Source organism: Corythoichthys intestinalis, chromosome 18 (genome assembly GCF_030265065.1).
Source record: "Corythoichthys intestinalis isolate RoL2023-P3 chromosome 18, ASM3026506v1, whole genome shotgun sequence".
In the NCBI taxonomy this organism is placed as follows: Eukaryota; Metazoa; Chordata; class Actinopteri; order Syngnathiformes; family Syngnathidae; genus Corythoichthys; species Corythoichthys intestinalis.
This window is the reverse complement of record NC_080412.1, coordinates 19,548,781-19,568,774: the sequence shown is the minus strand read 5'-3', so window position 1 is coordinate 19,568,774 and position 19,994 is coordinate 19,548,781. Positions and strand designations below refer to the sequence as shown.

At 38.5% G+C, this 19,994-nt stretch overlaps 1 protein-coding gene across 7 annotated transcripts in view; it reads left to right on the top strand.

The window, feature by feature from the left end:
* The window catches only part of ncam1a (neural cell adhesion molecule 1a), a 399,099-nt gene extending 380,684 nt beyond the window's left edge, over window positions 1–18,415 (top strand). For 4 of the 7 annotated variants that reach the window (XM_057820264.1, XM_057820265.1, XM_057820266.1 and 1 more), the window contains 4 exons: window positions 3,005–3,206; window positions 11,784–11,900; window positions 12,969–13,232; window positions 18,261–18,415. In XM_057820264.1, the coding sequence (XP_057676247.1) occupies window positions 3,005–3,206; window positions 11,784–11,900; window positions 12,969–13,232; window positions 18,261–18,369 (692 nt within the window). In that variant the 3' untranslated portion in view covers window positions 18,370–18,415. Of the gene's footprint in view, window positions 1–3,004; window positions 3,207–11,783; window positions 11,901–12,968; window positions 13,233–14,786; window positions 16,486–18,260 lie in introns of those variants that run through there. The other 3 variants (XM_057820268.1, XM_057820271.1, XM_057820269.1) reach the window with 2 other exon arrangements.
* Window positions 18,416–19,994: the final 1,579 nt, after the last annotated feature.

Sequence of the window (19,994 nt, the reverse complement as noted above, 5' to 3'; positions counted from 1 at the left end):
CTACTTTCTTTCAGACGAATTGGAAAAGTGTCTTCTATTCAACCCCGGATAGAGCATTCACTTGGAGGCGAGGCGAGAGCGCGTAGTCTATCAAATCGCAAATTCCTGAAAGAAATTTGTCATATTTGTAAACATGATAGCATCACGCAGGAAATTGGGGTTTTATTCAGGGTTCTAAACACTATTGCTTATGCCAGCGGCACAAACATTGATACTGGAATTACAATATGGTGGTGTTTTGACTCAAGTGTGGGAATATTCCGTGATCATGCTCAAGAAACAATTTATTTATTAGATTTATTAGCTCAATTTTCTCCTGTGAAAATCATTAACGGTCACTTGATGGCAAAAAAAAAAAGAATGCTGATTCTGCGTAAAACAGTATGCACTCTTTGAGATCTAGATTCCAAGTGAAGGCCACCCTACCCAAAATGGCTGCCATAAAAAAAAGTGCTTGTCCTTCCCAAGATGATAGACGTCCAATCAGACGTACAATCCATTTGAACTGCTGCCAACCCTCCTAGATCAAATGGATTGGACGTCAAGTGCCGTTAAGGGCAGCCAATAAGTTAAACCAGGGGTCGGGAACCCATAATGTTGAAAGAGCCATTTTGGACAAAAAAAAAACGTGTCTGGAGCCACAAAAATCTATAAGCCTTATAATGAAGGCAACACATGGTGTATGTATCTATATTAGCTAAATTAGCCTACCATCAAAATGACTAAGTTGGCTACAAATGCATCATGAGCTTGTCAAGCCCGGCATTTTCACTATCATGATTAAATGTTTATTTTCCTTCCAATGCATCCAACAGAGCCACCCACCACGTGACTACTCTGTTGTACGATGCCACCTCAAGTTTAACTTCGTTACAATAATAATGAATTGGTGTCATGTTTGTCCTTCTACAGAAACAAACAAAAATATATTTCATACTCCCCCATTTTTCTCTATTTTCAAAAAATTTTTAAGAAGCTCCTGGGAGCCACTAGGGCAGTGCCAAAGAGCTGCTTCTAGAGCCGCGGGTTGCTGACCCCCAAGTTAAGCAATGTCAGATCAAGCCAAGATAGAATTACTGTACTTTACATTCAAATGAGTATGGAGAAATTTAGCGTTAAAAGAAAACAGATTTTTTTCAAATACCGTAAATAAATATCAGTACAGTATACAGTAAGCCGACACCACACATTATTGCATCGGGAGACAAAACATTTGTATCAGTGCAACACTACAGTAAAGGCTTATCACAAGCTGCTCAGACTCGTCAGAACCCTTGAAGAGAATGTCCGCCTAGCTTGACTTGACACTTCCTGATTTATGCTCCGCTCCCTACCCTGACAACACTCCGATTGTCACGCCGCCACCACCCTCTTTTTTTTTTACGCACGCCACATGATTTATTGTGCCTGTTAAAATGTAAATGAAGCGGCTGGGGGAAACAAGCGCCGTTGTGTGTTTACCAGCGAGGCCCCGGCATGCCCGCCGAGGAAAAGGAAGACATCCAATTAGAAATCAATTGAGCATGTGTTGCCAGAAAATGTATTTGCGGCAAAAGTGGAAAAGAGGGTATTATCAGTCTTGGTGACACTACCGAAGGCGGAGATCCCGTGGCAGTGTAAACTATTTAGCCCCACCACGTCGGCGCTCTCCCACAGTTCACCTTCCATAACTCATGGTATAGCACAAATATGTATTCCCCTTACAGTGAAACCGCCGTCTTCGAACATTTTAAATTTTTGCCCAAAACATATAATTCCACTGAAATTTAACACAGTCATCCACACTTATTTCCAATGGCCCCATTTCCAGTGGTGAAGAAAATGACTCAATATCAACAGGACTCCAAAATCTAGACCCGGAAATGCCCTAAATGCAATAGAAAATGATCCAAAATATACAGGAAGTGACCCCAGAATGTCCCCAAAAGTGCAGGAAGTGACCCAAAATCGACAGGAATTGATCCGAAATTATCTGATTGCTCGCCATTGACAACGGAAGTCATCCAGTTCATTTGAACCGGGAGGACTGATTGTGACTGCTCATCTTTCAGTGCCATTGAAGGCGCAATCCGTTTGGACTGGGATGGGAGAATGAACGGAAATACATGAGTCAACAAGAAAGTGATCTGAAAATGCCCCAAGAATAATAACAAATGACAGAAAATCTCAAGTCAAATTTTTTTTTTCTAGTTGCATCTCTATTTTTCAGGATCGTCGGAATTGTCAACTTAGCCATACGATACTCGTTAGCTAGATCCGTAACATGCACACCATTTTCATACAGTACTTAGTAGTTGTCCAATAAAAGCATTTTAAAATGATATCGGATAATATCGACATTGGCTTTTCAATATCTGTTTTGGGCCAATATGTTTGTTACCTTCGAAGTAAATGTAGAAGCCTTCTGCCTTTGTCCAAGGGCTGGTCACAGTTTAGAACATCAGTTATGCTTATTGACCATTGATTTCTCCAAACTTAGATGCTTGGGATTTGTTATGTGAGCAGACCATTTTGCATTCATGATGCAAAAATTAAATGAACAATAAATGATTGAAAAATAATGAATTATAAACTTAGGAATTTGCCATAATATGTCAAGTCCACAACTGCAAATGTCTGTATCGGTTTGATATCGGTATTGGATTTTTAGAGGTGGAAAATATCGGGATATCGGTTATCGGTCAAAAAGTAATTATCGGACAACTGTAGTACTTAGCGGTGACTATTTTTCTTAAACTCACAATGGCATGTAGCACTTTGTTTTTTTTTGTTTTCCTGCCGCTGGCGTTGTTGTCTATCTTTTTGAACGGCGGCTTGACTTAAGTACGTGTGCCTTCTCGCCATGAGTTCAGGCTCTGAAAATTAGGTTACACTTGAGGCTTTTTTTACTCAGTTCTTTTGCTCATAGTCCGATTCGTATGAGTTGTGATCCTTTTGTACTCTGAGATTCCTCTGTATTTGACAGCGTTTCTCCCCTCCTTTCCTATGGTCAACGCATTTCCAGGCGCATCAGGCTCAGGCCTGAGCACGGGCGCCATCGTGGGCATCCTTATGGTGGTCTTCTTTGTGCTGCTGGTGGCCGTGGACGTCACCTGCTACTTCCTCAACAAGTGCGGCCTCCTCATGTGCATCGCTGTCAACTTCTGCGGGAAGGCCGGGCCGGGAGCCAAGAGCAAGGACATCGAGGAGGGCAAGGCCGCCTTTACGTGAGTTCGAAAAATCACAGGAATTATGAAAAACTATAAGGTGCTGGCCATTGACTGTAAAAAACTGGACATAACACCGGTGATATCACCTATATAATTTTCTGGTTTACATTTCCCTAGTCAGGTCAATTAAAAAATTACAATATCAACCACAGTGGGAGTACATCAAACTTCCATGAGGCCTATAAAAGTGTCAAGCCTATAAATACATTCAGATTCCTATTCTCCGTGTCTAATCAGCTGAACAGCGCAAAAGCTTCATCTCTTTGAAAACAAACAGGCCTACTGACCTGTATCCTACTTTTTGACCCATCATGGATGATGCAAAATGTGACCTGTCGTAGAGATTCCTTTTCATGTAGCAATGTAGCTACTGCTGCAGAATTTAAATAAGATCACAATCTATAGGTTTTATAGAAAGTTTTGTTCTAAATATGATACACATATCAAACATCAAACCACCTTCCATTACCTCAAAAGGGCAGCATACTCACATACAGGACTTTTTGGAGCATTTGTATGTTTGTCCATGGCCAGAGTGGGACTCACTCTCAGCCCGGGAGTTTCATGCCACAGACCGGTCCACTTTATATCATGACCTACCGTATTGAAATATTATATTAATAATTGTGCTGTCAAGCGATTAAAATGTTTAATCGCGATTAATTGCATGCTGTCAATAGTAAACTTGCGATTACTGGCTTTTTTTTTTTTTAATGCAAAAATTATATACAGTGGTACCTCTACATACGAAGTTAATTCATTCCAGGACTTTGTTTGTAAGTCGAAAGGTTGTATGTCGAGCAGGATTTACCCATCAGAATACATTATAATCAGGGGTGCACATAAGTGGTCCGCATGTGCGCATGCGTACTGGACGTAGACAAACGCGCTGGCCCTCAACGGCTTCCATACGCTTTTGCGTACCGATGGCTGACCACTGTATTTGCGGCGGACAAGAGAAAATAACTTCTCAAAATGTCGAAGAGGCAGGCCACACTGAGTAATTACTTCCGTGTTCCCCCACCCCCATCAAAAGACAGACGACAGAGACGTCACCGGAGCTACCGAAAAAAAGGATTTTTGCTGAAAAGTGGCTACAGGAGGTACCATGGCTAGGAGCAAATGATGCTCGCACGGAAATGCGGTACAAAATGTGCCGTGAGAATCCCAATGTCGCCGATAAGAGCAGCGCATTTTATGTAGGGTCAAAGAATTTCAGCCATCCAAACTTTGAAAAGCACGAAAAAAACAGAGAGCATGTGGCAATTAAGCAAACTATCGATGTCAAACAGGACCCCACTCGCCCTATGGACAAGTGGCGGAATAGGGCGGAATAAAGGTAATGAACAGCGACATGCACTGACAAACGTGTTTTTGCTCGCATTTTACAAAGCTAAACATGCACGTTCAATGAGGTCTTATGAGGAGGACATCCCACTTTTAAAAAGGCTTGGAGTTAATGTGGGAGCCGCATAATGCCCTTTATTTTGAATTGGTGCTTTTTATTTCTTTACATTTCACTTCAAAGTAATGGCAATTTTGTTTTGCCAGTTGATGTTAATCAAGCATTATTGTTAATATAATTAATTAAAGTTAATTGACTCTAAGTAAAGCTTGTCATAAATTTATCGCATCAGGCGGGTCGGCTCTCAAGCTCAATGAGGACCAAGTCACATCTCCAGGTCCTCCTCTGAGAACCTGGGCAAAAGAATTATGTGCACCCCTGATTATAATTCCATTAATTCATTCCACAGCCCAAAAACCTACACTAAATCCTTAATAAATACTGCTGTTACTATTGCAAATAGCAATTATAAAGAGCAAAACAAATAAATTATGAATAAAAATCGGAATAACAATATAATAATAGTAATAATTAGAGTTGCACCGATACCATTTTTTGGGCCCGATACCGAAACAGATACCTGGCTGTGCAGTATCGGCCGATACCGATACCATTCCGATACCACTCTGTTTGCAGAAGAAAAAAAAAACATATATAATATTTTTTTTTTTAATTATTAAATTTATTAGGATCATGGAAGCTTCAACTTGCGGAAAATATATACATACAGTATATCCTGTATATACATAATATAATTAAAATATACAGTTCTGTGCATATATATATATATATATATATTAGGGCTGTCAAAATTATCGCGTTAACGCGCGGTAATTACTTTTTTTAATTAATCACGTTAAAATATTTGACGCAATTAACGCACATGTCCCGCTCAGAAAGTATTCTGCCTTTTGGTAAGTTTTACAGCAAGACTTTTTGTGCTGTCCAACAGCGAACTCTTGTGGTCGCTTTGCGACATGGTTTATTGTTTTCTTTCCAGTTCATTATGGCTGCATGACGTCTCGGGCTGATAATATTGTGCTTATATGATCGTTGGACAAGATTTGTCCGTAAGTATGGTTGTTGTAAAGAATGTACATATTATGTTAGTAAGCGAAATGTTATGTTTTTTGTATGAGACGCTGTTTGTTTATGTTTAGTGAACCTGTATAGCGTGCTAAGCTAACGTTGTTGCTAATGCAATGCTTGTGTACTTTTTTTTGTAGTTTTACGACGGTCTAAAGAGGACAATGGTTTGAGGCCATTTTATTAATAAATCAGATGAAAATGGAAGAAGTCTAATTATTAAGGCGTCGTTCACTAGCTGTCTAGCTTTGGAAAAAGTAGACGCTTCGGAGTGAGGACAGCATAGACAGATTTAAATGACAGTAGAGTGAAACGCCCACTACAGTCCTTTTGTACCGTATGTTGAATGTATATATCCATCTTGTGTCTTATCTTTCCATTCCAACAATTTATTTTACAGAATATATATATAATTTACAGAAAAATATGGCATATTTTATAGATTTGAATTGCGATTAATTGCGATTAATTACAATTAATTAATTTTTAAGCTGTAATTAACTCGATTAAAAATTTTAATCGTTTGACAGCCCTAATATATATATATATATATATATATATATATATATATATATATTTATGTACGTATGAGGGATGCAACGATACAGTTAAGTCACGGTTCGGTACGATTTTCGATACAATTCAATACATTTAATGCTCTGAAACAGAAAATACAACTGTTATTATTATTATTTATTTATTTATTTTATTTGCCAACAAGCAAAAATAAAAGTGCCATCATATAAACAAGCATTTTAGTGCATAATATTTATGTGCTTACTTCTTACTGATCTGAAGAAATTTTGTATATACTGTAAGTGCTGAGAACAAACTTTACTGTTTGTAAAGTGGGGCACACTGTTGATTGCTGCAGCTCCCTTAGCAGCTATATTTACCATATAAGCAAAACATCCTATTTGTGGTCCGAGTCCATCTGTACCATGTGCTGAATTAACAGTATTTGCAGCATTATCTATAGTCACTGGTATGGATTGATTTGGCCTGCTTAACTTCCATTCAGTCATGGCGGTTTCTAATTCATCAATGTAGTATATGGACTATGCGTCGCTTTGGGCTCACGCAGCTAAAGGCATGGGATCTAATTTAGCACATCTAGGTTGCTATTTGATGATATCTAGTATGTGCGCGCGAGAGTTGCCATGGGATCAGACATAGGACATCTAGGTTGCTATCTGATGATATCTAGTGTGCGCGCTGCGCCGCTAGAGTGTTTTCTGGCCACAGAACTCACTTCTGCTCATTACTGCACAACACCAGCATAATATGACAATCGATTTTCATAAACAGGACGAGTTTGAAGTACAGCGCTCTTAATTTGCCATTCATTGTTCATCATGAAACCATGAGTTTGATTAGTCTCTCACGGTCTTAAATTTTCTGATCCCATCGGCGCTACTACAGCAAGCGTTAGCTTAAGCATGCTAATTGATTGTGGGTGCCATGTTAAAAACGCAGCGTAACATCGCGGATATGCGTTGTAGTGAACATGCTTAATATTGAAGACGAAGGTGTTATTTTCGTTTGGTAAGTTGGCTCACGTGGGGAGGACAGTTCATTTGCGCTAAAGTGATGCCAATAGATGGTATCGGCGCCCTAAATGTTGGTACTCGTCGATACCGATACCACCAATTCGGGCCAGATCGGCGCCCACTGCCAATACTGGTATCGGTATCGGTGCAACTTTAGTAATAATAATAATAATACCTGTAATAATGTAAAAAATCGGGTTCTAATGTCGCGGATGTATTTTGCCTGGTGTACCTGAACGCATCGCGTGGCTGACGATAGAGTGAGAGAGAGTGTATTAGTTTTCACTTTTCCGTGTTCTGTTGTTGGGCATCAGCTGCGGGGGACAGTAGGGATGTTGTGAAGGCAAGTTCTGAAATAAATGATTAAAAACGTGACGAAGCTGGAGATTTCTTTTGCGATGTTACAATAATAATAATTGTCACCTTAACTTATAAAGACTGGCGAACGGAGGAGGACCACTGAGCTCGTAGCCATTTTACGGCCGTATTGTCGAGCCAGTTTACGGACGCTGACACCACGCTTATATTTCCCTATCATTTCCAAATTCCTTTTAATGGTAAGCCTCACCTTGTTCCTTTTTTTCACCACCTGCATTGTTGGAACCCATGTTGATTTCTCTCACAAGAAAATCCACCGTGCGTCTTGTGGGAAAAAGACACTGCCGGGCTGTCATAAATCGTGTTTTTGAGCATGTCGTCGGATGTAAAAACAAATGACGAGTCAAATTTTACGTCGGATGTCGAAAAAAAACGTGTGTCGAAGCGATCGTATGTCGAGGCACCACTGTATTTTAATTTTTAAATACACCTTTTATCACAAGAGTTGACCAATGTGCTTACCTAACATCATTCAAATTTAAGCCTGATTAGAAACAAAAGTTTTACTTTACACTTGTAAAGATGAATTGAACATGAATTTTCCCCAAATAACTTGTAAAAAGGGAGGCACGGAGAAAGAGTGGTTAGCATGTCCACTTACAGTTCTGAGATCAAGGGCTCAAGCACAGGCTCTGTGCGGAGTTATCATTTTATTTTTGGGGTACTATCTATAATTTTATCTTATACACTGTATTGGACTGACTTTTTAAAGGCTCAGGAACTTTTTGCAGGTGGTTTGAAATTACACATGTAGAAACTGTGTACAAAACTGAAGCTTTTGATCGTATTCAATTTTTTTTTTTAGGTTTGTGGTTAGAATAAGCTAAAAACTCTTAATCAGAAAAGTTACGAGGAACCCCTTGAGATGAGCCATTACATGCAGATTGACATATACAATTTTATTCATGTTAAATTGTCGAAATGAAACAACTTTTACTTGATATTCAATTTTTGGGGGGAGTACAGTACTTAAATGTAATATATCAATGGTTTCATATTATTTAGGGCTTAAAATTTCTTGAAATTAAATGTGAAGATAAAAGGATTGAACTCACCAAAACAGCTGTCTCCCAAAGCACTTACCGTATTTTTCGGACTATAAGTCGCATCTGAGAATAAGTCGCAGCACCAATAAAATGCCCAACGAAAAGGAAAAAAACATATATAAGTCACACCGGAGTATAAGTCGCATTTTTCGGGGGAAATTTACTTGATAAAATACAACACATAGAACAGATATGTCATCTTTAAAGGCAATTTAAAATAAAAAATACAATAGAGGACAACATGCTGAATAAGTGTACAGTATGATAATGTTACATGATGCATTAACAACGAAATGCGAACGTGGCCGGTATGTTAACGTACCATAGCTATTAAGAGTTATTCAGATGTCTATAGCATAAAGAACATGCTAACAAGTTTACCAAACCATCAGTGTCACGCCAAAACACCAAAATAACATGTGAAATGACATAATAATGTGTTAATAATTTCACACATAAGTCGCTCCAGAGTATAAGTCGCACCCCCAGCCAAACTATGAAAAAAAACTGCGACTTATAGTCTGAAAAATACGTTATACAGTACGAAAACAACCGTAATGGGTCGCGCAAACAGCCCGACGGATTCACGCTCGTCATGCTGCCTCAACGTGCCTCGTTTTGGCCATTAAAACCTAAAATTAAGTTTTACCAGGATCAAGTCAACAGGATGATACTGTCTCCCAGAGCTGGCGGCATTGGAAGCACGTCGCAGGGTCTTGAATTCCAAACTACGGGATGCTAAAAGTGCCATAATTTATCGAGCAAAGTTCAGTTTAAGTTTACTTATTTAAGTAAAAGGGGGGGTGCGTAATGCCATTATTAATGACTTTAACTGACAGCTTCATTAAAAATGTATATAACGACCGGCCCGAACGTCAGGCCGGTCCACCCGGAAGTGTCCCGGTGTTCTGCCAAAATCTACTACATCGGCGGAACGTCTACATGAGTCGAAATTGAACCCCAAAGTACTACCGTACGCTCTCAGTTTGTTTTGTTTAGATGCATACAGGCAGAACGTACGAAAAAAAATGCCTTAAGAAAATACTGAAACGTACAGTGGGGCAAATAAGTATTTAGTCAACCACCAATTGTGCAAGTTCTCCAACTTGAAAAGATTAAAAGACGCCTGTAATTGTCAACATGGGTAAACCTCAACCATGAGAGACAGAATGTGGAAATAAAAACATAAAATCACAGTGTCTGATTTTAAAAGAATTTATTTCCAAATTAGAGTGGAAAATAAGTATTTGGTCACCTACAAACAAGCAAGATTTCTGGCTGTCAAAGAGGTCTAACTTCTTCTAACGAGGTCTAACGAGGCTCCACTCATTACCTCTATTAATGGCACCTGTTTTAACTCATTATCGGTATAAAAGACACCTGTCCACAATCTCAGTCAGTCACACTCCAAACTCCACTATGGCCAAGACCAAAGAGCTGTCGAAGGACACCAGAGACAAAATTGTAGACCTGCACCAGGCTGGGAAGACTGAATATGCAGTAGGTAAAACGCTTGGTGTAAAGAACTGTGGGAGCAATTATTAGAAAATGGAAGACATACAAGACCACTGATAATCTCCCTCGATCTTGGGCTCCATGCAAGAGCTCACCCCGTGACGTCAAAATGATAACAAGAACGGTGAGCAAAAATCCCAGAACCACACAGGGGGACCTAGTGAATGACCTACAGAGAGCTGGGAACACAGTAACAAAGGCTGCTATCAGTAACACAATGCGCCGCCAGTGACTCAAATCCTGCACTGCCAGACGTGTCCCCCTGCTGAAGAAAGTACATGTCCAGGCCAGTCTGCGGTTCGGTAGAGAGCATTTGGATGATCCAGAAGAGGACTGGGAGAATGAGTTATGATCAGATGAAACTAAAATAGAACTTTTTGGTAGAAACACAGGTTCTCGTGTTTGGAAGAGAAAGAATACTGATTTGCATCCGAAGAACACCATACCCACTGTAAAGCATTGGGGTGTAAACATCATGCTTTTGGGGTGTTTTTCTGCAAAGGGATGATCCAGGACGACTCATCCGTGTAAAGGAAAGAATGAATGGGCCATGTATCGAGAGATTTTGAGTGAAAATCCCCTTCCATCAGCAAGGGCATTGAAGATGAGACGTGGCTGGGTCTTTCAGCATGACAATGATTCCAAACACACAGCCAGGGCAACAAAGAGGTGGCTTTGTAAGAAGCATTTCAAGGTCCTGGAGTGGCCTAGCCAGTCTCCAGATCTCAACCCCATAGAAAATCTGTGGAGGGAGTTGAAAGTCCGTGTTGCCCAACGACAGCCCCAAAACATCACTGCTCTAGAGGAGATCTGCATGGAGGAATGGGCAAAAATACCAGCAAAAGTGTGTGAAAAGCTTGTGAAGAGTTACAGAAAATGTTTGGCCTCCGTTATTGCCAATAAAGGGTACATAAAAAAGTAGTGCGATGAACTTTTGGTATTGACCAAATACTTATTTTCCACCGTGATTTGCAAATGAATTCTTTAAAAATCAAACAATGTGATTTTCTGTTTTTTTTCCCCACATTCTGTCTCGCATGGTTGAGGTTTACCCATGTTGACAATTACAGGCCTATCTAATATTTTCAAGTGGGAGAACTTGCACAATTAGTGGCTGACTAAATACTTATTTGCCCCACCGTAGTTGTATCAAATAAGGACGGTTTAAATACGCTACATAACTAATGTGGTCAACTGCTTCAAAGCTAACACAAAAAAACAAAATAGTTAAAAGTACAAGAGGGTAATACATGCAAAAAGTATTTTTGAGGCAATGAAAAGGTACAAAAAAAACTAAATAAAAACCAAATAGTGAGTACTCGCCGCTTCTAACCGATGTGTGCATGCGTGCGGATGCTTGCGCAAGTGCTCTGAGCATTGTTCGTCTGACAAATATGTATCACATTATTTTAAAACGCTAAAGTTATGTGTTTTTTGAGATATTTATAGTCTAATCCACAACTGACTACAAACAATACAAATGCAACAAGCGGAGCGAAACTAAGATAGTGGCTTCGATAACATTTACTAACATAAATATGGCTCTAAACAAGGCTTAATATACCAGAATAAAAGAATTGAATAAAGGCTGGGCGTTGGTGCTGATGCAAAATGACATGAAATTGCGTGACTTGATCGTATCTTTGGCCAGCAGGAAGGATGAGTCCAAGGAGCCCATTGTGGAAGTGAGGACTGAGGAGGAGCCAACGCAGAACCAGGAGGGTGTAGTACCCACCGAGCCCAGTGAGACCACGCCTCTGACAGAACCTGAGTGAGTATTAACAACGCCTTGTCGACCACCGTTTGGTTTGATGGGTCAGATTCATGTAATTCAATTGACAGTTAAAAACTTCTTCTATGACTTTGATTTTTTTTTAAATCAATGCATTAGTTAAGCTATTTGTGACATTCCTTCCAATAATATACAGTACAAATATAGCACTAAGTATATGTCACCTCAGCATTTTTAAAAGCAACAAGCTTTATATATGGATTTTATTAAATCGGGAAGTGATGCATACGTATTGGCGGAGTTGTATTTGGTTTTTAAAATTCAAGTCAACTATGTAAAAAAAATAGTTTTTGTACCTAAGTAACTTGAAATTCATTGTTGTACATATTTTTCAGGTTTTTTTTGTTTTTGTTTTGTTTTGTTTGTAGTCCGGCCAAAAAACAATTTTGTTAGCTTTTGTAAAAAATAACTTTAACCTCTTACCCTATAGCTTCCATTTTTTATTTGCCATTGAAAGTGAAAGAGATCAAATTGCTTTTTGATTGAATGATCATGTTTCAGTGTTGTCTTAACAAATTGACGTACAGTATGTCCATTCGCCCCTCTTAGTCAAAATGGATTGGACGTCTAATGCTGTCAATGAACTGAGACATGAGCATTCAGAGCCTGTCCTAACAGTTTAAATGAATTGGAAGTCCATCATTGCCAATGGTAGGCAATGAGTTAATATGCCAAAATCACTGTGGGGTCAATATAAAAAGGTAATTTTTAAAGCAAATGTGATTTGCCTATCACCGTCAGTGGCAACCAATGAGTTAATTATAAGTAATTGGAATAAATGCATAAAATAATTGAGATATTTATCTTCAAATTTTGTTATGTTTTTCACAAGAATTTAACCCCTAGCCCACTCTGCTTAAACTGATTAGTTATTTTAAGGCTTGTCTTGTGTTGTTAACATTTTAATCGTTTTTGTGTTTAACTTCAACACAATTCGCTCAACCTTCTTCACTCTCCCTCCTTCTCACTCTCACTTTTCTGTCGGTGTAACTGCCCGACCCTATTCCCCACCTTTCCCCGCCGCCATGAACACCACCTCCAAAACAGGCCCACAGATGCCACTCCCCTGGCGGTAAAAACCCTCCCCTCCGATTCGACTAATTCGAACAACCCGGCTTTTGCACCGAGCTCCGACACAGTTTCGGAAACGGTCGAAAGTACCCTACCCGACGTTGGGCCGCTGGTTGACCTGAGCGACGCCGCTAAAGCCGAGCCCATCGGTAACGGCGAAGGGCCTCGGGAGCGGCCTGGGAGCCCCCCAAGTCGAGTAGACGACTGTGCAAAGGATGCCAGGAAGCACACTCAAAATGAGTATGAACGTTTGAACTTCCGTTTTTGTCTCCGCTACACCGCCAGTCATTGATAATGTCTCAGTGCCACTGACGCCGATGGTCGTCCAATCCATTTTTGGGCTGGAAGGGCTGGCGGCGATCATCCACCGTCAATGGCAGTGAACAAGTTGAGATGGTTTTGTGATGCCAACGGTGTAGAAATGTCATTTGCCATCCTGCTTGTTATCTCTACGCTTGCCCTCTGCTTGCTATCTCCACCCAAACTGTTTGTGTCCAACGTTAATATCTAACCAGCTCCTGCTTGAGAGCATCCATTTGCTTGCAAATAGCACTTTCCACCATCATCCTTTTGTGTCACATAATGTGTCCACATGAGTGTTCTAGGCGTAGTTTACATTATGCTACCTTCTGTTTACTTCTTAGATGTGTGTCCAAATTCAGGCTTTTTTATATATTCTGTTACATATTTTCTAAATTGCTTTAGTACGTTTCTCTACTCAGACTTGAAATTGTCAAAACTTCTATTTCAATCCTCACAACATTTTATCACTAGTGCACATCAAAAAAGCAGTTTCTCATTTCTTTGAACAAATTGCAGATGTTTTTGTACATCCATGCAAATGATTTGTACAATTTTCTGCAGTTTCCTACATTATCAGCTGCATATGTTATGTTGGTCCAAATGGATTATCATAGGTCTCTATTGAATAGTCTCACCACCCACAACCTTTAGGCATTATTTCATTGCATAAATCTTTACATGTGAAATGGATTAACATGTTTTCAGAATATGCAACCATGTGTGTGCTTATTTCTAAGCATTTTCGTTGCGTACTTTACGCCATTTATTTTAACCTGCCAAAATTTGTTTTGCCGTATTGGCCCAAATATAAGACGGCCCTGATTATAAGACGACCTCTCTTTTTCAAGACTCAAGTTTGAAAAAAGACTTTTTGGAAACCAAATTAGTACAGAAAATACTTACTGTACATCTGAAACAAATGATTATAACAATACATTTGAGAGAAAAAGCATGTTATTTTGCGTCATTCAAATCTTAATATCTGAACATTTAAATATATAAACTAAAGTGCAATCACATTCGTAAATGAATGGCTTCTGTTTTTTGAAATGTAAATAAACCAGTCTATTGTGATAAAACAACAAAATTGCAATAACTGCATTAATCATCAAAGTGAGGTCCAACTGTAACTGTAGTCTTGAAACAAATCTGAATAAGGAAAAAACATTGCAATAAAATAATGCAAACTGGTTAAACCTGAGAGTAGATGAGATCTGTCATGACAGAACATTACTCCTCAAGTTCAGCATTCGCTTCAATTATATCTGGCGCCATCTAGCGTTGTGAATGGGTGTAATGTCTAGACCCCGAATATAAGATGACTCCCACTTTTTCAGTGTATTTCAATGCAAAATACACCGTCTTATATTCGGGCCAATACGGTAGTTTGGGACAATGTGAGTTTCCACCATGCCAACATAATCAAAGAATGGTTTGCAACCCACAACTGAATGGTAATTCTCACCATACTTCCTATCCTCAATCCCATAGAATAATTTTTCTCCACCTGGAGATGGCAAGTGTATAATCGCCACTCAGATGACTCTTCTGGATGCCATGAATGCAGAACGAAGTGACATCACAGCAGATGCCTGCAGAGGCTGGATAAGGCATTCAAAAGATTTGTTCAACACTGTATAGCAAGATAGGACATCCGTTGTTATGTGAATGAAAATTAGTGGTCCAACTGAGAGGAATGTCAAGATGTGAAGAAAGAATGGGGGGGGGGATCCCGACAGCACTCGCTTATTTGTGGCGATTGTCTTATTTTCACATTTCTAATTTTGCTTTATATATTTTTTTCTTTGTGATACTCAGTGCTGTCTTTTGCTCTCTATCGCAATGACATGGTCTGTCAAGACATTGTAAAAACAGTAAAAGTGTAAACCTGCAATTTTCATCAAAACTTACGTAAACCATTTTCAGCATCAGAGCCTTCTACCAGATTGACTGTTATATTGAGAGCATTACAAAGCAATTTGACTGTCTTGTCTGCACATAATGAAACGACAACTTGTCATTCTGACAGCACTGACATGTTCATTGACACAGAAATTAAATTTATGAGCGAAAGACTAAAGAATTATGCACAAAAAAACAGGCTTTTGCAGGTAACCCATGTTCATTTGCTTCTTGTGTGATGTGTTTGAGAAATGCACAAACTGTTTTGAGAATTTCAATTCTGATCTGAGAAACATACTAAAGCACTTGAGAAAAACTAACACTGGTCAATGAAATTTGCATACACTTATTGCATAACTTGTTTTTGGCAGCTGCTTTAATTTTTGTCTTAGTCTTTTGGACTCATTCTTATTAGCCGTAGTCATATTTTAGTCATTTCAAAATGTTTTCGTCTGTCTAGTCGATGAAATCTCAAACAAATTTAGTCTAGTTTTAGTTAACTTTAGTCGTCCGTTAAATTCAAGAGTTTCAGTCCAAAAATAAAGGTTTCCAATAGGGATGGGACTTTGACTAATTTCCCTGCCAATTAGTCTCAGATTTTATTTGTGACTAGTCGACTAGTCTATAAGCAAGAAAACTCGCAATTTAATGCACATATTAAATAAAATGTCTAAAATGCAAAAGTTTTGTAAACCTACCAGCTATTTTAGCCGAAACATTCAGGACAAGTTGTTTATTTAAATTCTATTGATGTAACAAAAACTGACTGAATAAAGGTAAACAATTGAAAGAGAAATACATTCCTGATACGTTCGCCAAAACTTCCCCAAACTTTGTGTCCCCGCCCCCTCTTATGTGTGTGTAGGGGGGGTTCGTGTCGTGGCTATAGGCGGAGTTTGACTTTGGAGGCAGGGGGGGCAAAACATGTTGATGACCCCAAAACGCACAGTCAGCTACAAAATTTAACTTACAAGAATATTTATGATAATGACAATGAGCGTTTTTTGTTTCCCATCATTCTTGAGGGGAGTTCTAAATCAGGCTACTTAGGCAATACTTTTCGCCAAGATCGTCATCCATTGAATATGGTACACCCGCCAGTGTTGTGCCAATGTAGTTACCCCAGTCAAAAATTGTATCCCCCTGGGCGGAGCCATATGGAGGTCGATTTGTGTCTTTAATATTAAATCCAAAAAAAAAAAAAAAAAGTTGCTTCAATTAAAACATTGTTTCAATCAAAATATATATTTTCAATTTTTAAAAAAAGTGTTTAAATGCAAAAGCAATTTTAAACGCAAAAAAAATGCATGTGAAAGCTATTTTTCTTTTATTTATTTTTGATTGGAGTCTTTTTTTTTTTTTTTTTTTTTTTTAATTAAGCAACTTTTTTGATTGAAGTAGTATTGATATGTGTTTGGGCCACATTCTGGCTAGGATGTTTTTGTCTATACTATTCAATCAAAAAATAAGTTGCTTCAAAAATATATATATATATTTCCAAAATGAAAAATCACTTCAATCAAAAAAAGAAACATTTCAATCATAGAAAACGTTTTTGAATGCAAAAGAATATTTGAGATTGAAAAATTTGTATTTGAATACTTAATTTTTCATTGAAAAACTTTTCTTTGATTGAAGCAATTCTTTTTGTGTTTGGGCCACATTCTGGGTAGGACATTTGTTTCTAAATCATTCAATCCCAAAAAAAGTTGCTTCAATCAAAAATATTTTCAATCAAAGAAAAAAATCATTTGAAAAAAAAAATTGCCCTCCCCTAATTTTTTTTGTTGTTGTTTTTTTTAAATTATATGCAGATCAAATGACCGTCTAAGGTGCTAGTCACATGATCTGTTTGAAAAAAATAATCTTGACCCATTATAAAAAAAAATTTTTTTGTGTTCATTTCCTTTTTGTTGCAGCTTTATTGCTTTACAACTTATATATATATACATATATATATATATATATATATATATATATATATATATATATATATATATATATAGGAAAGTCAGTTTCATGCAATAACAATTTTCGGCCACCACCTTAAAATCCGCTTATGGTCATGGCTCTCAGACTTTAGGAGATGTACCAGGAATTACGGACACTTTTAGGTGGCTACTCGGTGTTCTCTGTGCATGGATGGCGAGGGATGGGATTTTATAGCCCGTAGATTATGTCATTTTTGGTCGGCATCAGCAACAAAATAAACCACACATTTCCAAAGATGGAAGATGGACTGTCTCTGCATAGAAAAAGTCCTCTAGCTTAAATGCTAAAAAATGCTAACTTTTTTTTTTTTTTTTTTTTTTAACAAAGATCTTAACAAATCATTCAAACACGTATTCCCACAAAAAAAAGTGCTAAATATTCTTCTAAACTGAATAACGAATGCGTAAACAAACATTAGCTCAATACAAATACATACCTTATGTTGGAAGCAGCTGGATTCAGCCATGTTAGATGAGTTTTGGCATATTCACTGTTGCCACTAGAGGGCAGTGTATCCACCCAAATCAATAAAACTAAATGCAACACTTTCAAAACAAACCATCACAACCGCACTCTAATTAAACGAATCCTCGAAGCAGCAAAATTTGATTCACAGTTTTTGTCTAATGTAATCACTCGAGTTAATCGATTAATTGTTGCAGTACTACAATATTTCCAAAAGAATGCCGTCTTGCTCCACCCCAACCCCTTTTAATCCACTAGAGTTCCACGTCAGCTGTTATTTTCAGCTTTTCTCCAAGCGTTGTCTAACAACAGCGTTATCGGCGTCTGAGTCCAGACGGCCTGCTAATCCTCTTGTGTGTGCGTGTGTAGTTTGCGTTGTAGGTCAGCTCTTTTCACTTTCATTGTGTCTTCATTTGCACGCCGGCCGTCGTCGTCGCCGGGAAGCGGCCACAACATTCGTATGCTGTCATTCCGATGCGCGGCTCGAGGATCGGCCGGATGATCCCGTTATGTGTGAAACTCTCTTCTAAAAGGAGGGCGAGGGGCGGGGGGAAGCAATTTCCCTTTAAAGAATCTTACAAAAGCTCCCTTGTGTCGTCTTCGCAGCGGGAAAATGAAGGACGACGTCAAGACGGAGGCCAACAACACCGCGGCCGAGGTGAAGACGGTCCCCAACGAGGCGCCCCAGACCAACGGCAACGAGAGCAAAGCGTAATGGGGAAAACAGAGGGTCAGGATTAGTTTTGGAGGGTCAAAGTTGTTAAAGGGTGGGGGGGGGGGGGGGGGGGTGGAAGGTGGGTTTTAGGGTCACAGTCACTGAAACCTTGACATCATTTTCACATGGCAACGGGAAAAAATGTTAAAGCTGTAACGAAGTGGGGTCTCGTCTTTTGGTGTCTTTGGACCAACTAAATGTAAAGACTTTGATGCACATGCCTTAGGTTGTTTGTAAAAAGAAACATTTCAAATCCACAAGAGTGAGCGTGAGGACCACGCTGAAATGAGAACGAAAAATCATATTCGAGAAGATAAGGGAAAATAGTTTGTAAAGTAAAAAGGATAAAAATCATCATTTTACAAGTTGTCATACCACAAAGACCGTGAAAAAGTCCCAACTAAGTCCAGTTTTGAAAAAATATTGATGATGTTAAAACACAAGAAATAAGAAAAGCGTCATATCAAAATATATGCTGAAATTCTACGAGGTGGAAAGTTTTCATTTTGACAAAATAACATTAGATGTCTAAAGAAAAAAATACTTATTTAGGTCAGCAAAGCGCATTTTATGGGAAATAAACATAATTCTTAATAAACATTTTGAATACTACAAGGAAAAATAGAAGTCAATTTTCAAGAAATATCTGTGTTTCCTGAAATAAATTTTACTACACCAAAGTTGTAACATCGTGAGTTTTAATGTTAACACTTTCAGTGCCATTGACTATAATAGACGCCTAATAATCTGTAAATTGAAACGACTTTGTCACCACTCGACCATTTGAACTGGCAGGGCTGGCAGCGAATGAACATTTGTTCAAGCGCTCGATCATCATCAATGTAGCAAATAAGTTAAATTAGTTTGTCTCCAGTAGACATTCAAGCCATTTGAAGCCCTTCCAGTTTAAATTGATTGGACGTCTATTGCCGTCAATGGAACCAATGTGTTGACTAGAATACAGTTGTAAAATGATAAATAGCAAGTTTCAATTTTACAAAGATTAGGTATCTTAAGACTAAACAAAAAAGCTAAATAAGTTAAATGCTGAAAACCATGTTGCTTAGAGTAGATTAGAAGGAAAAAATGACAATTTCATAAGAAAAATTGACTTTTCATAGAAATGTTTGTCTCATTGCGACATTTTCCACGTAATATTTACTCTGTGCTTTTCCGTATTTTTGTATTTACATTCTCTGTCCAGTTTCTCTTTTCTGCGTGGCCTCGTAACGCTCCTTGTTGCCATCACAAATACAATATAGATTCTATATTATTGGACTCAGTTGGACTGTAGCTTTACTTCACGAATAACTGCCTTCATGTAAAAAAAAAAAAAAAAAAAAAATGCTTTGCCGTATTCACGCAATTTGTGTGACATTTTGCATTGTGGCTCTTAATGGCCCTCTTTTGTTGTTGTGTCATTGAATTCATGTGCAGACATTATTGCCTATTTAGCTTTTTTTTTTTTTTTTAAATACTCACTGGCTGCTATTGCCGGCAATAGACGTCCGATCAACTTTGACTGCGAGTTCAAATAGATTGGATGTCTAACCCGTCAATGGCAGCCAATGAGTTCAGGTTTGTTTGCCGGATTTAGTGATTACATTGTTAGCATGCCTGTTTTT